General features: G+C 43.0%; 1 protein-coding gene across 1 annotated transcript in view; it reads left to right on the top strand.

Annotated features, from left to right (window-relative positions):
- The window catches only part of IQCH (IQ motif containing H), a 47728-nt gene extending 24715 nt beyond the window's left edge, over window positions 1-23013 (top strand). Inside the window, exons 14-20 of the mRNA XM_079317749.1 lie at window positions 9975-10095; window positions 11731-12017; window positions 17202-17351; window positions 19462-19587; window positions 20094-20155; window positions 21539-21647; window positions 22821-23013. Coding sequence (XP_079173875.1) covers window positions 9975-10095; window positions 11731-12017; window positions 17202-17351; window positions 19462-19587; window positions 20094-20155; window positions 21539-21647; window positions 22821-22922 — 957 coding nt within the window. The 3' untranslated portion in view covers window positions 22923-23013. The remainder of the gene's footprint in view (window positions 1-9974; window positions 10096-11730; window positions 12018-17201; window positions 17352-19461; window positions 19588-20093; window positions 20156-21538; window positions 21648-22820) is intronic.
- Window positions 23014-23506: the final 493 nt, after the last annotated feature.

Below are 23506 nucleotides of genomic sequence, written 5' to 3' on the forward strand. Positions count from 1 at the left end.
AAGGTTATAGGCAGCACAGCCTAATCTCTGCATAGAAATTTGGAATTATTGATACAAAGATTAATTGGGGTTGGGATTAAAATAGCTGAACACCACTCATTTGAAATCATACAAATTGATTGTTTTTTCAGCTGGTTTTCTATGGATTATTTTTCCTGGATGTTTCACCTCACTAATAACTTTTAAACCTGTATGAGACAACACTTGAGGTCTTGGTGATCATTAAACTCCTGCAATTTTCATTACAAGGGGTGTTTAGGTAAAGAGAACCATCTATAAAAATCTGAGGGAAACATTAGAGCCTGAACTCAGGCACTCCTGGATTCCCAAGAATCCCCAGGATTGAGAGGCTGGAAATGATTCATTTGAACTGCAGAAAAATCCATATGAAACCACACTTCATTATTCTGGTATTCCAAGAACTATTTGTAGTTTAAATATTCATTGGTATTTAAATGTGTTAATTTCAATAAGCATTTGATATTTCTGTATATCTTGCCAAATTCATTCCTAATGTAATGGTTTTAAAGCCAGAAGGAATGTATCCAGAAAAATTGTTCAATTTACATAAACTACTCATTATAGCTCCTCTGATTTTTTTTAATTCAATCAAAATGGGTTTGAAATTTGGGGTTGATTGAATTATATTGTATATTGAAATTTCAAATTGGGCTGATTACAGTTCTGCTGCATCTGACAGATACAAAATAATTGCACATTATAAGAGTTCCTGATATGAAGCTGAAGGGATAATTTCTCTGATCTGCAAGTCGGGCAGGATGAAGCAAAATCCATCCCAGTGGGACACAGAGCTCAGGATGTACCCAGGCCCTGCTCCCAGCACCTGAGGACAGAATCAGGAGTCACCAGCTCCAGCTCTTGGCTGGTTTAAATCCCTGATATCAGTGACATTCCCCATTTTTTAATCCTTTCCCCAAGTCCTTCTGCATAAAGGGCACAGTGAGCCCTGACTTCCCTTGCTTTTCCTTTTTACCCCATTTCCCTCGAGCTTGGATTCAACCAGGGAGAAACCCTTAAACATGAACACCTGTTGGAATTTGGGAAATGAGCACGGGATAATGGCTTTGAACTCATTTCCCAGGGGCAGCAGACTAACCCAGGACAGCACTGAGAGAATCTCTGGGTTCCAAAGCCAGGCTGGACAGGGCTTGGGGCAGCCTGGGATGGAGGAATGGGCAGATCCTGACAATCCTTCCAAATCTTTGTGATTGCCCAGGGAGGACCTTGCTGCTGTTCTGAACAGCAGTTTGCTGCGATTGCCCTGCCTTCTGCATTTACCCTCTTTTGAAAGCAGGAATTGGGCCTCAGCAGAGCATTCAAACTCTCCTTTGTCAGGGAACACCATTGTAATGATGCACATTTAAACATCAAAGCAGGAGTTGGTGCTTTAATGTCCTGCTTCCTTTGATAATGAAGATGTCGTGTCGGGCGGGGCTGCCACACACCAACGATGCTGGCAGCTTATTACAAAATTCAGCTTTCTTGATGAAAGACTATCCTGCAGGCTAGGAGCACACTGAAAAGCCTCTCCATTCTGGGGGAATTATTAGAAATGAGGCTACATGACTGTAAGCACTAAATTATGGTAATACTTACAAATAGCATCATTTGCATAGCAGTTTAAGACACGCCACCCAGATTTTCCTCAGTGGTGTGGAGCAGGCAACAGATTAAAAATAATGGACTTGGTGAGTTTGAGCTGTGTAAAAATCTATTCCAGCTGAAAATGAGGCTGGTTTTAGATTCCTCATTGCAGACACCACATTGGGGCAGACCATGGCAGGATTATGGATGGGTTTCACCTTTTAACTTAATGCAGCCTCTGAGTTATCTGAACAATTCATTTGCAACTGCAGGAAGGGTTGGATTCATAAACTGCAAAAATGTCTCCAAGTGCACTGCTCAGGTCTGTCAGCTGAGAATTTTCATCCTGAGGCCCAGAATCCAATGGTTCAATATCCAGAGAGCTGCTGCACATTTGGCACTTGTGGGGTTCTTTGTGGAGACAACTTCCAGTGTGGAAAAGAAATCAGGGTCTGGCCCTAGTTGTGCCCAAAATTGTGAATAAATACTGAGTCTCCTTATCAGATTAATTGCATCTTGAGGGGTGAATTGTAGGGAACAAATAAATTCATTTTTGACATCTGCAGGTTTTCTGTACTAATTCAAGCTTCAGTCAGTCTGTGCATAGCACAAAAAGTGGTTTTGCTGCTGTAAGAATAAGTGAATAATTGTTTGGAATATCTAGGTAAAGATATCCATTATTAATAATGGTATAGCTGGGCATCTCACTCCTGCTCAAAGTCAGCAGCTCAGATTCTGGAAAATCTCAGCCAGACTTTTATAGAGCCTTGCTGGGAGACTGGAAATTAATGGAAAATTCTCTTTATTGATGCCACAATCCCTGGCTTAGAGGGATTCTGGTTTGTTGGAGGCTGGGAGAGCACCCAAGAAAAACAGGGATATTCATATTTCCCTTTTCCTTAGGACTCAAACTCCCAAAACTCTTCCCTTTTAAGGCAAAGAAAACAACACCTTCCTGTTGGCATTGCCCCTTTTTTGTTCTTTTAACAATTCTCTTTTATATAAAAAACACAGGACTGCAGGATCCCATCCCCTTGTATGGCTGTGAAATTGTAGTAAATCACTAGATTGAATTACTACTGAAATTAATTTTAGAATTATCTTTTATTACCCTGTGATTTAATTAACCACCAGGACCAACAACATGATGTGAGTTTATCCAGCAGCAAGTCTGAAAATAACAAAGATCAGGCTGGAGACAAAAAATAAAAAGGATAAAGGAGAGCTGAAAATCCAACCATTTCAAACCTTTCCATTAAATATCTGTCATTGGGGAAAAAAGGGATTTAATGCACTTGGGCAGCCCTTGCTAGAAAAATATTTGTGTTTTACTCCTCCACTTGAGTCAGAGGATTTTGTCTCTCTTTCTTTTCCTTTCAGGCTATAATTGAGTTAATTTATTACATTGAGGAAAACAGAATATTTTCAAAAGGTGACAAATTTGGACAACTTTTGTTCTGAATCGCCTAAAACAAGATTTGGATGCTGCTTGCAGGATTTTGCATTGATTGTTGTTGGAAAATAGGAATGCAAAATGCTGGATGTTTCTTTAAATGAACCATTTTTGGTCAGCTTTTCCAAATCCTGGACTAAGTAACAGATGAATTTTGGGATTAGCTGGAAATCAGGAATAGGGGGGAGCAGATTGTGTCCTGCTTGGATGAATTCCATGCACTACAGCACACCTGGAGTTTCCACATCTTGTTTCTTTACTGAGTTCAGGAATTCAGAATAGCATGTGTTTGCAAACAGATCAGGATAAAACCAATCCATCAAAAAAGTAATTTCAGCAACCTGCCAGTGCCAGCACCCTCCTTGGTGACCTGCTTTGAACACAGCAGAGCTTCCTCACACTGCTTTTCCCCTGATTTTTGTATTAATTGATGCTGGTGTAACACCTCCAGCCCACGGAGGGGGTTCTTAAGGAGCCAGTCGTGCAGTGGAATTGCAGGTGTGCTATTTTTCCAGCCTGAAGAGGGCCAGAAACTCTGACAGATCCCCAGAAAATGTATCTCCAGCATTTCTTTCACCTGATATATTTAACAGAGAATGAAAATGAGCCCAAAGACTTGAGGAAGAGAAATAGTGCTGGATGTTTCTTAGTGTGAACAGAGCAATTATCCCAAATAATTGAAATATTCACCGCGTCTGCAAACAATTCTTCATTTATTAAGATTATCCGCGTGTGATGAGCAAATGTGAGTGAAATAAAGCAGAATTGTGTCCCTGGGCTTGGTGAAATCCAGGCTCTCATCCCTGAACCACGAGCAGGGGCTCTGCAAGCTGTTGGGCTGTGTGTCCTATTGATTTAATATGCTCCTAATCAGTACATAAAGCTATAGGCCTGCAGTGTTAATTTTTCATATGCTTACAAAGTACCCTTTGATTTTCTGTCACGCGTTAATTACAGCGTTTTGCCATTAAATAGGAAGCTTTGTGTAAACTAATTACTAGGTAATCATTGTCTACCGCCAGCGTGCTGTTCCTACCTTTTATTTTATTCGAAAAATGCACAGATCTCGCAGTCTGGAACCACTATACCTTCCAGCCATTAGCTCTCACTAATTCATAGCATTATTGTGCTAAGATTGTAGGAGTTGTAATTGTTGTGGTATCAGTGCTGTTAATTACCGGAGTAAACAGTTGAAATGGTGCCAAGGTCTATTGTACAAGGCAGAGGAAAAGGAGGTTTAAATGTTACTTCCACCATCTGGGGACTGGAGGAGAGGCAAATGCTAGAAAACAGCAGTGAGGCAATATCAGAACTTCAGCTCCAGGGTTTGAGGCCATATGGATCCAGAATATTTTGAATCAATTGAATTTAAGTGCCAGTTTGTAGCAATAACGCTGGGGAAGGAGAGGATAAAGCAAGAGCACTAAAGAAATCTGAAATGCCTTAATGTTGGTGCAGCCAATAAAATGCCTGCTTGGATGATTTTAAAAATGTTTGTTTTGCTAAAATCCAAAAAGTAACACATAGGCAACTCTGGGAATAAAAGGAGTTTAAGTGTGTGTTGTTTGTGAAAAACAATGCAGGTTTTGTCTGACAATTCCTGTAGCATTACAGCAATTTCCATAAAATTCCTGAGAAGTGACTGTGGCTTTTCCTTTCTGAAACCACATTTTTGGAATTCATTAGAATATTTTTGTTTAGAAATGCAAACCAGAAAGGAGAGCAAGTCACAGAAGTGTAGTAAATGTATAGAGATTGAAATAGAGAAAACTCAATTAATTGGGAGAATAATTTTCATCTGAGGGCATCAGAATTGTTTGTGCACTTGGAGAAATCTCACTGAAATAGAGGAAAATGCACTTGCAGAAATCTCTCTGAAATACAGAAAAATGCACTTGCAGAAATCTCTCTGAAATACAGGAAAATGCATTTGCAGAAATCTCTGAAATACAGGAAAATACCCTCAAATATTCCTGATCTAATTTTGTGTGAGAATTAACATCCCAATGTCCTGAACTTACAAATGCTGCCTTTAAAATAAATACATGATTATTGTCTGGAAGAGAGATTTTAGAAGATCAAGACAATTATGTTTTCTTTGCTCTGAAGGAAGATGTGGGGAACCTTGAACATGCAGATGCACCTTGCAAAAGACACAATTTGGAATTTTTATTTGGATTAGAAAGCAAACCAACTAATAAAATTACCCTAATCTTAAATTAACATTCAGTGGATAAACAAGCAGTTCACAGCACTTTGAAGATCCTTTTTCTCTGATTTTTGGCAGCACAGATTTGATCTTTGATTTCCTTGCATTTTCTGAGCAGGGATCTGGCAGCAAATTGCTGCTGCCAGCTTCGGAGTGTTTGCAGGAAATAGAAAGGATCTCTCTTCCTAAACAATCCTGGTTTATTTATTTTTTATTGGTCTGTTAGCAGATGTTGAAGTAGTTCAGGGCACAATGTAAACATGTGCTTTTCAATGGCTGGCAAATAGGAAAGTGCACAATGAAAGGAGCAGTTGGGAGGGGGTTTGGAGCAGGGCAGAAGGGGTTTTGTGGGGTTTTTGTGTTGTTGAATTTAGAATTAAAAGAAGTGCTTGATCTTTCTGTACCCGGCCAGAGAAGCGTGGCCCCATGTGGTGTGAAAAAAGGAGCAGCACTTGAGGGGCTGAGGGTTTGAAAGGGAGCTCAGTCCTTGTTCTGGGGTCTGGCAGGGCTGTGTGGGGTCCTTTGGAGCGGCAGATGGGCTCAGCCCCACTAAAACCCCTTGAGCAGCAGCAGCCCCCTGGCCCAGGATGAGCCCAGGCAAGTGCAGGATGCTGGGCTCAGTGCTCAGCATCCCTCCCACTCCATGGCAAGGCAGCTGAAATGGCCCATTAGCTATCAGGGAAAATTGTCTGGGCTCCTTTTCAGCAGATGGAGCAAATATTTTACAAAGCAATTTTACATAGGAAAAGCATTTGTGCGAGGCGGTAATGACGGCTGTTTGCCATGATGGGACCCCAGCTCTGAACGTGCTTTTCCAGCTCTGGGGAAGGCAAAATTGGCACTTCTTTGAATTTCAAAATTTGCAGTTAACAGTGAAAAGCTGGGGTTTTAAATCAGGTGGCAAACTTTAAGCAGATAGAGGGTGCTCAGTGTGTCACTTCCAGAGCCATTCCCTGTTTTATGGATCTCTCCGTTTATTCTGTTCACTCTGGTATTTTGTGCTTCTGGCCAGGATGGACCTATCTGAATGTGGAAAAAAAAAAGTGTCCAACCAGTTTAATTTGCAAAATAGGAAATAATGGCAGTTATTTGGACATTTGGGCAGCAGTCACTGGCTTCTTCCGTGGTGTCAGTGAGAACATCAGAATAAGCTGGGCTGGACCAATTCCCATCCAGACTGGAACAAGTTATCCCAGAGAAAGGATGGACTTACAAATGTTAGGAATTGTCAATTGTCATAGATTGCCACAGCTCCATTGGCTGCAGCAGAGTTGTGGCACTTTGTATTGCTCAGGAGCTCTGGGCTGATTTTATTCCTCTCTGGTCCCCTCAGCTTTCTTTATTTGGAGTTCCTTTCTTCACTCTGTTTGCTTGCAAGGTCTAAATAATTTCCTTTCCATCTGATTTTTAGCTAAAAAGCTCTGGGTCTTATGCATCCTGCTCTGCCTCCTTCTTTCCCCAGATCTTCTTGTTTCTATTTCTTCCTCCTATGTATTTATTTCTCTTCTCATCAGGCTTTTCTTTTCTGCCTGATCTGTCTCCAGCAGATTTTCTACCACTGCCTTCAACATCTGCCACTCTTGGCCCTAATTTTTTGTTGCAACTGCCTAAGAAAACCTTTCAAAATTCATCTTCCAGAAGGGTGAGAAATTATTTCTTATTTAGTGGGAAAAAGATGTTGGTTTTTTTTTTTTTTTTTGGTGCTTCTTCATTGTTATAAAAAGGTGCAAAACCAATTTGGAGAGATGTAAAGATTTCTACATGATATAAACAATATTTGGGCTGTTCATTTTTACTGCTCCTAAGAAACATCAGCTGCAAGATTTGAACAAATGCTCCCTGTTTCTGTTGAGCTTGTGATCCTGGTTTGTTTTGGGGCCACATCAAGAGATAAAACATTGGTAGGCTCTGCTGGAGATACTGTCCAATTTAAATGAAATTAGCCAGCTGAGCACTGATCCTTTTAAAAGGTTTGACTTCATGAGTGAATGTTGGATCTGGGCTTGCATTTGCCTACTAAAACTCCCCATAATCAGGATTATTGCCTTTTTAGAGCTTACAGTTGCAAAAAAAAAAAAAATCTCCAACCAGAATTCCAGGTGCTGATCCTTAAAGGGTGACTCCAGGAATTATTCAAAAATCAAAGCACTGCCTCGTTGGAGCTCAAGGGAAGTGTGACACAACTTCTTGAATTGATAATTTCTTTAAAATCCTGTTTTGTTTCTGCCAGACAAGGTTTAGTGCTCACATCCTTCACACTCACCAATGCTGTGGCTGCTCCTGGATCCCTGGAAGTGTCAGGTTGGAGTCTGGGATAGTGGAAATGTCTGTGGAATGGGATGGGATTTCAGTTCCCTCCCAACCCAAACCACTCCAGGATTTTATGCTTTATTACCCTAAAGCAGCCACGCCTCAAATGAGCAAGAAAACCTTTCAAAAGGCAGAGAAAAAAATCCCTTGGGAGTCCTGCTTGATTCTGCAGCCAGGTCAGGGGGATTTCTCCCACAGCAAATTGGGCACAGCACTCCCAAATGCCTCCACACCCAGCAGACATTCCTGGTTTTTCCCCCTGTGATTTATCCAAATCTTTCAGGCAGCCACTGCCCACCTCTTGCTTCGTTGTTTTTTTATATTTCTGTTGAAATTGCTCAATGCCCAAAGTCAGCAGGTCTCAGGGATGAGCTGGGAGTGACAGAGGTGTTGAGAACTGATTTGTGGGGCAGCAATTCCAGCCCATCCATCATGATTCTCATCCTCTCTCCAAAGCCACAGATTGTCATGAGCCACCTCAGCCTATGCCTGGTTGGTTCAGCAATAATTCAGCAAAAACAGAAACCCACACAAGGCCAATGGATGTTTGCTCACAGCTTGGCTTTCTCAGTCAGCTGAGCCATCCAAAAATCAAAATTCCTCCTTCAGACCCTGAGCAAATGAGCAGGGGAAAGACCTGAAATTGGGTAATTTCTTAGCTTGGATTTCATGCTTTATGTGCTCCTTTGTTTTTTGGGTAAATTCAGAGTTTGGATCTCATGTTTTGTGTGGTCTTTTGTTTTTTGGGTAAATTCAGAGCTTGGATCTCATGCTTTATGTGCTCCTTTCTTTTTGGGTAAATGCAGGGTTTGGATCTCATAATTTTTGTGCTCTTTTGTTTTTGCCATGATGTTGTGCTGCTTAGTGTATTGATTTACAGACTAAAACAATTTTAACCCCTTTTTTGTGATATTTTTAAAGTTGAGAACAGCCTTTTCTCCTTATTATATGATAGGAGCCCACATACCCCATATCAGCATCACCATAAGCACCTCAATATTTTTAAGGTATTTTTCCCCTCAATTCCATGTGATTCAGGAACAGCAATTGTCCCTTTTCCATGGGGAGAGGTGGAAAATCCCTTTGCTGAAGTCTCAAGGTGGCTGCAGGCAGGAGCAGGGTTTATCCTGCATGCAGAGTTAATCCCAGATTCCCCAGTTTTCCAGAGGAGCTGTGGCTGCCCCATCTCTGGAATATCCAGGGTTGGATGGGATTTGGAGCAGCCTGGGATAGTGGAAGGTGGCAGGGGTGGAGCTGGATGGATTTAAGCTCCCCCTCCACCCAAACCATGCAGTGATTCAAAGCATTGCTCCATCCTCCTCCTCCTGGTGTGCAAATCACAGTGAAATCATTTGGAATTTGCATTTTTGGTTACTTGACATCACGTGCTCCATGACAAATCCCATCTCTACAAACTCACTGCTCTGGAAAAAACAGCTTTGATTTTTTTTTTTTTTTAATTTGCTATTCTTTTTATCTCCCATTCTTTATTTGCTATCAGCTGTCAGCCATAAGGTTTCCTCATGTTCCTCCAGAGCCTGAGATGAAGTGATGGTGGCAGGATCAGAGGAGGGTTGGTCATTGCTGCAGCACGGGGTGCTGAGGAGAGGGGATGGAAAAAAGAGGAAAGAGCCCCAGGGGAGCAGGGGGAGGCTCATGAAGCAGCAAGAAAAGGAGCCTGGAGCAATCCAGTCAGGGTCCTTGCACTTTATATGCTCCTGTTCTTCTGGGACTGTGGGGAGCAGTAAAAGCAGAGCAGTTACTTGCTGTATTTAATGGGGCTGGGCTGTGTGTGATAATAAAGAATTTAAAACTAGGAAAAAAGCTGCTTTAGCTGTGGAGTGACTAATCATATTCCACCAAAGACACAGGCACTTGGGAGTTTGTTACAGATATTTCACAGATTTAAAAGGATAGCTCCTGCTTTAGAAATGCTTTTGCTTGATTATTCCTATTTTTTTTTCTAACTAAAGGGTATTTGGGTTGATAGAAGAGCTTAAACATAGAACCAGTTAAACTATTGCTGGCATATGTGACTATTTCAATATGCTGCTTCAAAATACAAGCAATGTACAAGTTATTGACTGCTGCTATTGATCCCAAAGCAGTTACCAAGTACTTGGCATTTTCAGATGCCAGATCCAATTATTGATATAAATTATAATGCAAGAGATGCTGTGCTGAGGGGGGGATTGGCTTTCAGAGAAGGACAGTTTGCAGGAGGAGGGAAGAAGAGCAAGCAGAAAAATTAAAAAAGGCTTCCTGACTGTGGGTAAACAGTAACCACATTTTTTTTTTTTTTTTTGCCTGTTGGAGGCCTGGTTTTTAATCACCCCACAAGCAGTTTTCATTTCTGTAGTAAAATTGCTTGTGGTTCTATTTAATTTGTTTCTGCAGGAGCTAGCTTTGGTGAAGATCTCCCAGGAGCTGCCGGGCCTTTTAGCACAGCACGTACAGCCAGTCAATGAGAAACGATTCCCTACATGGGAAAAATTCCTCCAAACATTTCTTACTCAAGGTAAATAAGACTGCAAAGTCGCTGGGAAGTGTTAGAAGGAGTAATTATGCCATATTGTCTGCCATATTCTTGTTAGTCTTGGGCCCATTTAAATATTTATCTCCTTTTATTTCTCCATTATGCTTCAAATGTTCATTTACCAATGAATTATAGGCCATTGTTCTATCATTCATTTGTCCTGTGCAAACTTTTAATCCATATTAATCCTGGATTCTGAATCCATAAGCACCAACTCCTTAATCCTTGGGCGCTGCACCAAAGACTGTCACATTTGGGGAAAGGTTTTAGGGAATTCCAACACGTGAGGTAAATGTGAGAATATTTAATAATAGATTTCTTTATGGGTTTCTTTATGGAAGAGACAAGGATGAATCAAAGCCTTGAAGGTATTTTTCTTTTTAAATAATGCCATTTTACACATCTAGTACCAATTTTATTACACAGCAGTTTATCCCAACAAATTGGCTTATGGGATTATATGCAATGAAAGGGCAAACCCAGAATGCCAAGCAGTTCTCCTGGTGATTTTCCTATGAAAAACCATGCTGGGAGTTGTTGTTTCCATGCCAAATTCCTCTTGTGGGTAAGTGCCACAGGCAGACTCTTATCTAAGACCATTATCTGGATGGGAGTCTCCAGGATGAGCTCACAGCAGGAGTTCCCATCCCCCAAATCCCAGCATTGCATTTCCCAGCTGTTCTGGGCCTGGTGTGGAGCTGCATTCGCTGCTGCTGCCACTAATTCAACTCCCTCCTCCAAGAGACCCACGATTCTGGCTCTGCTGCTCCCCTTTGTCTTGGTTAAATGGTGGCTGCATCCTCCTGCAGGGGCAGATGTGGCTCAGCTGGAGCAGTGCTCCTGGAGAAGGGGCAGTTTCCTCTGAAGCTCCAGGGATGATGTGGAAGGGTCTGGTTTTCCTCTGGAATCCAGTGGAAAGAAGGTTCCTTGGTGTCCAAAATCTCAGTTTTTCTCTGGGTAGGAAAGGCTTGGCTCCTGCCCTGGCTGGAGCATCTCCCAGTGGGATGATGGAATTTTATCAGCCATGCCCTGGGACTCAGTGGCCATGAACAGGAGATATCTCCTGGAGGGAGGATGGGCTGTAGGAAGATAAAGATGATTGCCCAGCTGGTTTAAAGAATGGCCCATTAACAGGAGATATCCCCAGAGTGATAAGAGTCACTGCCACACCCAGTTTTTAACAATGGCCCATTAACAGGAGATATCCCCACAGGGATAAGAGTCACTGCCACACCCAGTTTTTAACAATGGCCCATTAGCAGGTGATACCTCCTGGATGAAGGGTGGGTCATGGGAAGGTAAAGATGACTGCCCCAGCTGGTTTTTAACACCTGAGCCATGAACAGGAGATATCTCCTGGAGGGAGGATGGGCTGTGGGAAGATAAAGATGATTGCCCAGCTGGTTTAAAGATGGCCCATGAGCAGAGAATGTGTGCCAGGAGATCAGGGGCACTGCCCCACCCTTCTACAGATGGTGATAAATACACATTGCTGGCCACATCAACCCAACGTGCCCTTCCAGTGATTTATTTGCAGTATCTCCAGCCCCCCTGGAGCTGGTGGCTGCATGCTGTGCTCTGGTGGGTTTGATTCCAGGTCATTCCCTCCCATTGCAGGTGGAGTGATCGAAGCCTTCCCGTGCTCGGCCAGCGTCACCAACCTGACCGTGGATGTGCTGATAGAGCCAACAGGGCAGGTGACCCTGCTGTCATCTGGGGACCAGCTCCACGCTGAGGGGCCCCTCAGATCCTCTGGCACCACCATCCCCCAGCGTTCTGTGGATCCAGAGCTCCTTCAAGGTCTCTGTTTCAGAATTGGGGAGGCTTGTAAATCCAAAGGAGTGCTTGGCTACTTCTCCGTGGACTTTGTGGCTTTCACCCATCCCCAGACAAAGGAGCAGCAGGTGAGTGGGGGACGTTTCTTACCTCACCCTGAGACTGAGAAATTCCAACTTCCCCATGGAACTCCAAAAAATATCAGGAGAAAGCTTTGCCCTTTGGAACAAACCATTTCCAAACTCTGGGGTGGGTGAGCTGAGGAAAGCACGTGGGTATTCTAACAGCATCGCATGTAGACCTGATGCAGCTCCTTGTTTTTCACTCTCCTGGCATTGTTTTCTTCTGGAATCTTCACTGAGTGTTTAGGATGTGTTTGGCTGTAAAAGGGAACATCCCTGGATTTTAAGGCTGTGGGGAATTTTCAGGTTTTTGATAACTGACAGCTCTGTAGGGTGGCTGTGGTGAACCAGAGAATCAGAATAATCATAGAATGATTTGGGTAGGAAGGAACCTTAAAAATAATCTCATTCCAACTCCTCATTCTAACACCTTCCACTATCTCATTCTAACACACTTCCACTGGCTTGGACATTTCCAGGGATCCAGGGGCAGCCACAGCTTCTCTGAGCACCTGTGCCAGGGCTTCACCCTCCCAGTAGTTTGTGTTCTCTGGGACTCAGATCCCATTTACATTTGATTCCCAAAATGGATGTACACAGAAATTGCAATCAGAACTCTGGATAAGCCATTTTGGACAAGCTCCATGGCAAGTTGCTTTAAAAAAGTTTTAGGGATGACATTCTCACCCATGGGAGTCCATGGGAGTTTTGCCAATTGCTTCACTCAAGCCAGGAGGTCACAGAAATGTAGAAATGCTTTCTGGATTATGAAGGTTGTGACTTTTCCTGGCACAAACAAGGACACATGAAATCATTCAGTGATTCTTGTGGCTTCTTAGAATTCTGTCTGCTCCATCTTGGTTTTCTTCCCTTGTTCGCAGCAGATTTTTACCTTAACATTTCCTATGTTTATCAGCACACACCACAACTTTAACATTATTTAAGCACAGATTTTTAAATTTAACTGGATGTGGAGGCAATTAATGAGGCCATCTGTCTTGGGAGAGAGAGATTACACAAAGGCTTGTGTTCCTGAAAGCACCACTTTTTTGGCAAGCAGGAAACCCTATCAGAGCCTTGGAACATTTGCTTTTTACACAAGTGTCCATTTGAATGCAGTAGCTTGGAGGCTCAGATGCATTTCCTGGAAGTGCAGGATAGTCAGGAATTCTTTCCAAGTGTGTTTTAGAGAAAACAATGATCTTTGCAGCACTAGGAGCAAAGGATGGATGAGGAGCAGTGTTGGCTGCCAGGAGATCCAAGGGGCAGGGAGAGCTGGGGCTCCACAAAATTCCCTCTTTGCCTCAGGAATCTCCTTCCATCTCACCTGTGCCTTGATGCTGAGGGGAAGGGAGGTGGAGAGGCTGTTTTCAGTGTCTTGGGGAAGAAGAGGAGAAGCAGAATTTGGAGTGAATCACTTGTGATTCCCACTTCATTTCCCACCATGATCATTCCAAGCAAAGCCTTGGTCCCTCAGAGGGAAATCCTGCCCAGTGTTGACTCAGATCTGGGAGCTGCACCCAGATAAATCCCCTGGCTTCAGTGGGAATATTTAACCACATCAGCTTCCTCCCATAATAATTTGGAGAAGCAGGATGCTAAACCATCTTCCCCATGGCTCTGCTGGCTCTTGCTCAGCCCCAGCCTTTCCCAGCAGCAATGAGGGAACCTTAGATAAACTGCTGGGGTTGGACAATTCCCAGAGTGTCCCAAGGTCTCTCCAGACAGAACACAACACATTTTTAATGTGCCATTTCCCAACAAGATCCACGGTGCTCTCATCAGCCATCTCCCAATCCTATACCCAGCAGGGAGAGGAGCTGCAGAGCCCTAAAATTGAATTTTTTGGGTGAGCTCCAGCCCATGCCAGCAGCAGCCACGAGGTGGCAGCCGGATGAGAGCCTGCAGCACCGCCCTGATCAATTCTCTAAAAAGTCATCAAAGCCCCACTTGCATTAATATTTTACTAATTGACATTTTTACAGTATCACTCAAGCACTCCTTTAAAAATAGCACGGGTGCTGTTTGCAATAATGCAGCCATCAATACCAGCTGCAGATAAAACAGTTAAAGCAGAGAGAGCTGAGCTGTAATTTAGTAACTCTTTAAGAATTTATGTTTCCTTCCCTTCTCAAGTTTACATTCTAAAGCTGAAGCGTTTTTATGGAAGCTGTAAAGAATTCCAGCATAATTGTGACTTTATTCACTGGAGATGTCTTCACCACAAAGTGCCAGCTCTGAAGCTGTGTGTGCCAAAGGAGACTCTCCTGGAAGGAAATATTTCCTTGGATAAACAGACAGCTAATCTTGTAGGATGTATTTCTCTCTATTTTTATTTTTTTTTTTCATTGGTGGGATTCTGGAGATTCCTAATCTGTTCTCTGCTTAGCTTGACCTAAAACCACTCTTAAATCTATCTAAAATCTTAACTACTGCCTCTACCTCCTACCTTTGAACTTTGAAAATCAAGTATCAGCTCTAGGCTGTTCTGTTCCAGTTGAATTTCTGAACATAAGTTCTGAAAATTCCCACGTTTCAGATGAAAACTCCTTGTGTTCTGCTAATTTTCCATGGAGTCCTATCAGGATTTGACACCCCCACTCATAAATATGTACATTTACATATGTGCCCTCAGTGTATCAGAAAATGGGGATAGGCTCAATAATAGATGTTTGTTAATCTGTAGGATTTTATAATTTTATTTAAATTTCCCTTTTCCACAGGTCATTTCCTAAGAGCTCCTGATTTACTGGAGTTGATTCATCTGGTCAGACCCCTTGTCCAGGCCCTGTGTTCTCCCATTTCTGTAGCAGCACAAAGGGGATTTAAAGGGCATTTTTTAGTTTCCATGGCAAAAGGGAATCCCCTGCTAGGACAAAGCTGGAAAATCTTGTGCCATCTGATGCTCCTTCCTTTCTCCCCCACCTTAGGGATGTTCTGGGACACATCCAGGGCAGGAGGGGACATGGCCACAACCAGAGTGTTCTCAGAGAGTTCTGAGCCAGGAAAACAATCCTTGGGGGTGATCCCAGCTGGCACCAAGGAGTGACCATTTGGCTGCTCTGAGTTCCAGCAGGGGTGGATCAGCCCCAGGCTCAGGGATGAAAGGAGTGGACAGGTGGCTTCCAGCCATGTTTGCCTTCCTCCTCTTCCTCCTATTCCTATTTTTCCTGTTCCTATTTTTCCTGTTCCTATTCCTCCTTCTCCCCCACATCTCATATTGGAACATACAAAATATTACAATGACTTTGCCTTAGGGAGGTTTTGGAGCTCTCCCTTGTAGAGCAGGAGAGGGGATGGACACCTTCCTTCATCCCCTCTGTCCATCCAAACTCTTCATTATGTGGGCAGCAGCAGAAATTGGGCTGAGATGATGAAACCATGTCCAAAAACTGTTTGATTCCCTCTGGAAGCAAACAGAAACTCTTTAAACCAGTATTTGGTCAATCTGATGATTTCCAGCACAGAAGTTGCTGTGCTCAAAGCTTTTTCTGTTCTTGCCTGCTCTCCCAGCCCCTCCAGGGGATCCAGGAGAGCTCCTGTCCTTCCCAGAGCAGCTCCTGGGCACTGGAGCCAGGCTGGGCCTTTGTTTGGTGATGTGGAATGGATCACACCACTAATTAAAGGGTTTTTCTCCACATCTGACATCAAAACAATGTCACTCACACGTGTTTTAATTGTAGCCACTGACCAGGTGGGATCTGGGGAGGAACTCCTGCACATTATGGGGTTTGTGTGAATGAATTTATCCACTGCTGCTGGCTTAGCTTTGCCAGGCTGCTTTTGAAATATTTTATCTGCTGTTAAATCCTCAGCTCATTCCCTGCATTTTACTCACTTCAGTCCCAGGGATGCTTTTGCTGATCCTTTTTTATGGGCCCCCTTCAGCCCAGCTCTGTTGGTGCTCAGCAAAGGTTCCAGGTGTGGATTGTGAGGTCAGGTGTAACATCAGGATCTGGATTAAGAGCAAACACTTCCCTTGGAGCCCATGAACAGCCCTCTGATATCCAAAATTTCCAGTCCCTGGTTCCCTCATGCAGCTTTGCCACTTCTTTCTGAGGGCAAAGTTTTAATGGAGAGTGTAAAACTCAGCTCAGATGAGATCTGGGACATATTGACACAGGTTTGTTGATAATATTTATCAGAATTAATGGAACACTCCCACAATATGAATAGTTTATAATTATTATTTGGCTCATCGAAAAGGTTAGCACACACTGGAAAAGGAGAAATGGACAGCAAAGTTCTTCCTGTCCTGCAGAAGTGATGATAAACAATAAATAATTGAAGAAAATTAAGTATTATAATTGGGGAACCTTCCCCTATTACTAAGCAAAGCCAGCCATTAGCATCCAATTTGCATTTTAGACCGTGCAGCAGGAAATATTTAAGTTGACAAATAGGATATTTAATACAGCAACAGATACTTGGCACTTAGATATTAACAACTGTTACTGGGGTGATTTATTCCCCATTATGCAAAGGGCATTACTCTGTGCATATGATTCTGAAATTAACTCCACTTTTCCAAGAGGCCTTGGCTGCCTGACCCCTTAATATCCTTATAATGAGTCCATTTACCATTCCAGGCTGAGGGAGGTTGTTCATTGGGGGATTTGTTTTAAGGGGTCCTGTGCAGGGCAGATCTTGGTGTGTGGGAACATTGCTCACTGGCTGGGTAGGCACAGGGGATTCTTAAGTGGGAAAAACTCCAGGGAAAGGCAGGTTCTGGTTATTGGGGTGAGGAGCAATCCATGGTGCCTTGTCAGTCCTCCCTGGGAGATTATTCCTGAAGTTACACAGGAGTTCTGGTTGTTGCTGTTTGGAAGGGGTTTGTGGAATCCCAGAATGGGCTGGGTGGGAAGGGACCCTAAATCCCATCCCATCCCATCCCACCCCATCCCACCCCTGCCATGGCTGGGACCCCTCCCCCCATCCCAGGCTGCTCCCAGCCCTGCCCAGCCTGGCTGGGACACTGCCAGGGATCCAGGGACAGCCACAGCTCCTCACAGGCAGGAATTCCTTCCTCACATCTTCCTCACTGCCAGCCCTGCTCCAGCACCAAAAGCCAAGAGCAGAAATTCCAAAACAGGACAAAAAAAGGCAGAGATGTTCCCTCAGAATTGCTGAATTTCATTCTTATTGCTGTTCTTTTTAATTTCTTTGAATGCCCCTATTTGTTTTGCTTAGGTGTGGGCAACAGACCTTGACCTCTGCTACAGTGACCAGCTGGCCCTGACTCAGCTGCTGTTGTACATGACAGATGGAAATCTGGACTGTGGCTCCAGCCCCCTGCAAGGACCTCTGGCACCAAAGGGAAGGCACAAGGAGGCAAAACCTGTAAGTAGGGATGTGATCCCAAATATCACCATTGATGGAACCACCAATCCATCTGCCCATCATCTTCAATCTGCTCCCTTCAGCTTTTAAACTGCTGCTTTTGGGTTTTACCAGGTGAATAAAGGTGAATAAAGTGGAAATATCCCATCCCTGGCAGTGTCCCAGGCCAGGCTGGACACCCTGGGACAGTGCAAGTGTCCCTGCACATGGGATGGGCTTTAAGGTCCCTTAAAACCCAAATATTCTGGGGTTTTATAAAATGGGAAGGAAAGCCTTTAGAAAAGCCAGCATCAGAAGAGTGTGTGTTTGTGTACATTCTCTGTTTGCTGGTTTTTGACAGCAGATTCACAGCTCCCTCTTTTCCATCCATAGAGCAGGGAATGTATCACCATTCCAAAATGTCATGGAGCTGTAATTTAGAGGTTAACGAGCTCTTGATCCATTGTTCTTGTCAAGCAACCACTTTTAGTTGGAGAGAAGTAAATTACTTCTGATTAGTCCCAGTAGTCCAAGTTTTAGAAATGAAAAGTAATCAAGTAGCAACTTTTTTTTTAATTAAAATTCTGTCAGAATTAACATAAATTGTCATTATATGCTTTATTTTTAATTCTTTCTGTGTTTCTGAGACTTTTATCTCCTGAAGAGTTAACTACAAGACTGCAGTCTCCAAGGGAAAGAGCAAAAGAAACAAACCAAGAGACAAATGTTTTTACTGCACATGATCTGTAATGAATGATTAAGTAAAACACTTTGTGTAAAATTATGATGTTAATAATGATTCTGTCCCTTTTAATTTATTAGATATTCTCCATGCTGGTAGGGTTGATGTTGATAAAATGGAGCAGCCCTGGAGTTTGTGGGAGGATTTTATTTTTAGAACTCCCTTCTTTGAAAGAACAAATTTCCTAGATACTGCTGCTCCTGTAATTATGTACAAAACCAATCACTCATTATAGTTAGGATACATTATCTTCTAGACAGATGAGGCTAAATAAGCAACACATTAATAATTCATCCTGCAGTTCATTATGCATGTGTATGCATGCTTTGTAGCTGAAATAAGCACCTCATCAACCTGATGCCAACCCTTAAACAATAGTTCTGTGTTATTGCAGCCACATTCAAGTTCACGCTTGTTAAACTGCTGCTTGGATTATTTTATCAAGCATTCATTTATTTGTGGTCCCCTACTGCACAGAAACAGATTTTGGAAGCTCCTTTTTTAAGTTAATGACTTGAGCAATGGGTGTTATTAATTCTCAGAATATTATAAACATGATTAATTTTCAGGCAGAGATGTATTAGATCAGGATTTCAGCTATGTCAACTTAAATGAGTCAATGTCAAAACAAATATCATTTTAGGGGAAATACTGTAAATTACAGGCTTTGATGTGCAGTGTCCCTGCTCCCAGGGAAGAGTCCAGAATTAAAAATAACACCAGGGAAGCCCTGGTTTAGAACAGCTGTGCTCAGAGCTCCCCAAAACTGCACCTCTGTTCTCCTGGCCTGGGCACGGGGTTTAAACTTGATGCAGCACTGAGAGGGAGAGAGGGCAGGGTCAGCTGAGAAATTGGGATAAATTCCTGCCTGGGAGGGTGGCAGGCCCTGGAAATGTCCAAGGCCAGGCTGGAGTCAGTGCTCTCACAGGGCTCAGTGAGCACTGAAAATGGGAAAAAACCAAAATGTGATTCACAGAGAGCATCTGTGCATCTGATCTGTCGTGCAGGGGTTTAGGGAATGTCTGTGTCCAGCAGAGCCTGTGAGGAGCAGGAATTCCTCCACATGGAGTCTTGCTGGGTTCACTGGCAGAAAGTCATTTATAGAATCACAGAACCCCAGGAGGGTTTGGGTGGGAACTTTCAATTCTTGTCCCAGCTGCTCCAAGCCCTGTCCAGCCTTGGACACTTCCAGGGATCCAGGGGCAGCCACAGCATCTCTGGAAAATCCATCCCAGGTGTGCCACCCCCAACATCCACCTAACCCACCCTCCAGCAGCCTGAAGCCACCCCCTGTCCATCCCCTGTGACAAGTCAGTGGTTTATTTATCAGCTGGGTGTTGGCAGGTAGGAATTGGTGTGGAAATGAGGAATCCTGTGCTGTTCCTGCAGCCTGGCCCCTGCAGCCCCCTGTGTGCTGTGACCAGCAGCCAGCTCAGGCACTCCAACCTCTCTGGCATCTCCTACCAGCTCCTCCTGCACACCTGCAGAGCTCGTGGGGTTGGATTTGACCTCCAGGTAAGAAGGGGAAAATGAGAAAATGTGATATTCTGAATTTTGTATGTGAATTTGAACGTGGTAAAACCACTTCTAGCAGTGTAAATCCTAAATCAGGGAATGGTGAGGGGTGAAAATGACTTTTAGGATCATCCAACCATCAACCCACCATCCCATGTTCACCACTAAACCATGTCCTCAAGTGCCACAGACACCTGTTTTTCTTTTCTTCCAATTTAAGTGTGTGTAAGACTTTTAGGGATTGATCTGCTTCTTCATAAAAATAACTGTGTAAGGAGAGAATTTTTAAGATGATACTCTTACTGCTTTGAAACCCAAATGCTTGCTGTATTTATTTATTGTATTTTCTACAATAAATTGGAGCAATAATCTATTTAATCTGAGCAATAATTCCTTACACAATTCCAAACCAGCCCCCCTTAGTTTGGGTGGGTACTTACTCTAACACATTTATTATAATTATCACTATCTTAGGAATAAATGAATCATTTTGTCTTGATTAACAGGAAAAACAGGGAACAGTTTTTGTGTTGTATGAAGACCAGAAGCGACACAGACTGGGAATGGTGTAAGTGAGGATTGTCCCTAACCCAGGGTGACAAACAGCTGGGGACACTGGGACACAGACTGGGAATGGTCTAAGTGAGGATTGTCCCTAACCCAGAGTGACAAAAAGAACCCACTTAAATCTCTTCCCTAAAAAAAAAAAAAAAAAAAAAAAAAAATTCAAAAGTTTCCTCCAAATTTCCCCTAAACCCATTGTTAAAAAGCTGACTTCCAGGAGGCACAGGAGGGTGAATTTAATCCTTTTGCCATTGTTCCTGCCCAAGTTTCCTGGATGGAATAAGTGAGGAGCTGGAGCATTCTCTGCATTCTTCTGATGCTGCAGCTATTTCATGACCTGGATGACTAAACAGCTTCTGCAAGGGCTGGATGTGCCTGCAAGTGTTCTGCAGGGCAGGGGGAGAATCCAAAATGATCTCCACAAATTGAAGGGACAATGTGAGGAATGGGATTAGGTTTGGTTGGAATCAGGTGGAAGGAATGAGATTTAGAGAGCAGTAATGAACATGAGGAACGAGGAAGTTTGGGGAGCAGCACCTGTGAATCCAGTGCTGGATGGAAAAATGTAAAAGTGTAACCTGGGAGATGCTGGAAGAAATCTGTCCTGTGAGAGGGAAATGAAAATGTTTAGAGCTCTGGAGAGCCTGACTGACATGGAAAAGCTACAGAGGGGAGGGAGGGCACGATCTCCCAGCACAGAAAAAGCCTCTGCAGGAGGGAAAAATCGGTTTTTTTGGTACTAGGGCAGGAAGAAATAAACTCAGCTTGCAGCAAAGGGGATTCCTGTTGTCTGCCATCACATTTTCAGTGCAATTTCATGGCCTACATTAGGAAATATGTTCAAGATTGTAGGAGTTGGAGCTTATAAAATAACTGAAATACCTGAAACATCCCTGAGAATCATTTTATTCCATCAGAGATCTGTAAATGAGGCAAATTATTCCTCAGTGTAGTTCCCTGTTCCATAAAGTCTGGACAGCCTGTGTGAACCATTGGGAAACCAAAGCCTCAAAAGTTGCAACAGCCTAAGAAATGTTGATCCTGCTGAAATTTCTTTCCCAAATTTTCGGCTGAAGCAACAGTTTCTCCCCACTAATGTGGGAGTTTCAAATGTTCTGCTGCCTGAGCTGTCACCTTTTACTTGGGAGTAGCTGAAACCTCTCTGCTTACTCCTGCTAAGTTGATTAATAAAAATTATTTATTACACAAATCCTTTCCCCGTTGACAAGTTAAAAAGGGAGCCTCATCTTTCATATCTCCCTGAAGATTTTCACCTTGTGAGATTGAAAACGCTCATTAAATCCCAGCACAAATGAGAGAGGGCGATTGTTTTGGAGCACGTGAAGGGAATCATCGGGAAACTCATTTGTTTGGATATCATTAACAGAACAATCGGGGAGGATCTCCAGGGGGTCCTCCTGACCTTTGCTCGCAATCTCTTCATCATCCATCAAGAAATATCAGCACCTAATATGCAAGGCGAGACCAATTTTAAGGTGAGGTGTTAATTAACTAACGATCCCGGTTAATTTCTGTGCAAATACCTCATGCTGGATCATAAACAAGTGCTAAACCATTCCTTTTTTCTCCCTGGCTGCGGCTGCTTTGCAGGGTCCGGGTCAGTGGAGTCGGTCTCCCACGGAACCCGTTAGTTAAATTTAAGTTTGAAACTTTTTCTTTGAAAAGAGACATCCCTGAGCGTGAATTTTTTTTTTTTTTTTTGTAATCTAATGCTCCCGAGTGTCCTTTGGAAGAGCAAATGAGCTGTTGGCACTGCCTCACACACTTCTGTCACTATTTTACAGGGACACCATCAAGGTAAGAATCATAAATTAGAAACAAATTTCTCAGTTGGTGAGAACTACTTGGATTATTAACACTGATTTCTTTTCGGCAGGCAGCCACGAGTCCATTCATCCCATCCCTCACCCCAGCCAGTGGATTTTATTCCCAGTTTTCTCTGCTCTTTGTGCCCATCCCTGGCTGGAGGGGGGAGGTTCTCCCACCTGGCTGCCCCAGGAGCCAGGAAAGCAATCAGGAATCCAAACCCTCCTTGCAAAGCTGCTTTTTGATTCCAGAGAATCGCTCAGCTCCCAACTGGGAGCTTCTTTTGCTCAGCTGCATCACCTTTAACTTCATAAAAACTTTCTGTCTGTGGTTTGTGGAAGGTGAAAGAGAATTCTGTGTTATATTTGTATCTTCAGTCATGTCACATAATTTATAGCAGATTCTTTCCACCCTGACTAGGTTTTCAAGTAGAGTGTGAAATGACAGATTTTGGGGAAGACATAATTAAATTTCAATATGTTACAGGATAAACAACAAAAAAAAAAGAAAAAATCCCATTTTTCAATATGAAGGAATGAAAAGCAACCACTGAAGAAAAAATAGAAATGAGATCTTTTCTTCATTGTGAGTGAACATATGTGAAATAAAACACCTGTTAGTTAATTAGGAGTACAAATTATATTGTTATGTACCTGGGATTTGTACATATTTGCTAATAATTCCCCCAAGTGTCCCCAAAGTGATATTAAATTTAATTGGTGCATGCTGTCCTGTGTAACCCTGTTACCTGTTCAAGGCAGGCAGTGCCAGCTGTGCACCCTGGCTGCTGGATTCCATTAAAATGCCCATTAAATACCTTGTATTCCTGGAATCTCTTACAGATGGCAATTCGAGATATTGAAGCAATTCTAGGAGTTACAGCAGAAAACAAACTGAGATTGGAAGAAGAGCAACCTTGGGAAGCAGATGCTCTGAAAGAATAGTTAACAGAAAATGTTCAAGTGCCTCATTCCTTCTGTAAGAACAGCTTTGCTTTTCCTTCTGAGCTGGTGTAACATTAACTGAGACAGAAAATCTCTGTGGTTGCTGCCTGTGGCATTGGGAACATCCCCCCTTGTTGAAAAGCACAGGATCATCCTAATTTTCCCCATGTCCCTCTTGTCATTCCTGAAGTTCAGCAGGTAAAAATCTCATGAATGGGGTTGTGCTGCCTTTGTCAGTGACTCAGAGCCCAAATTGCAGCAGGCTGAAACCCTGAGCACTGAAAGGCTGCTGGCAGGAGGTCACGTTTAAGGTCCTTTCCCACCCAAACCACACCATGGTTCTTTTGCCTATAAATGCCTTAATTTAAACCTCACTTTATCAATAATCCCAGCACACCCCTTTCCCCTGCAGAACCACCTCCGTTGTTCTGCTGCTTTTTCTGTTTTCTAAAGACTTTTGCAGCAGTTCTTCTATGGTCATTTTCAAATTATCAAAAAGAACAGTAATAGCACTAATTCATCACTGTGATTCCCAGATCTCCATGACTTTTGCAGGTCTGTCCATCTGTATTTTGGTGACTCTT

This window comes from Erithacus rubecula, assembly GCF_903797595.1.
Source record: "Erithacus rubecula genome assembly, chromosome: 14".
NCBI lineage: Eukaryota > Metazoa > Chordata > Aves > Passeriformes > Muscicapidae > Erithacus > Erithacus rubecula.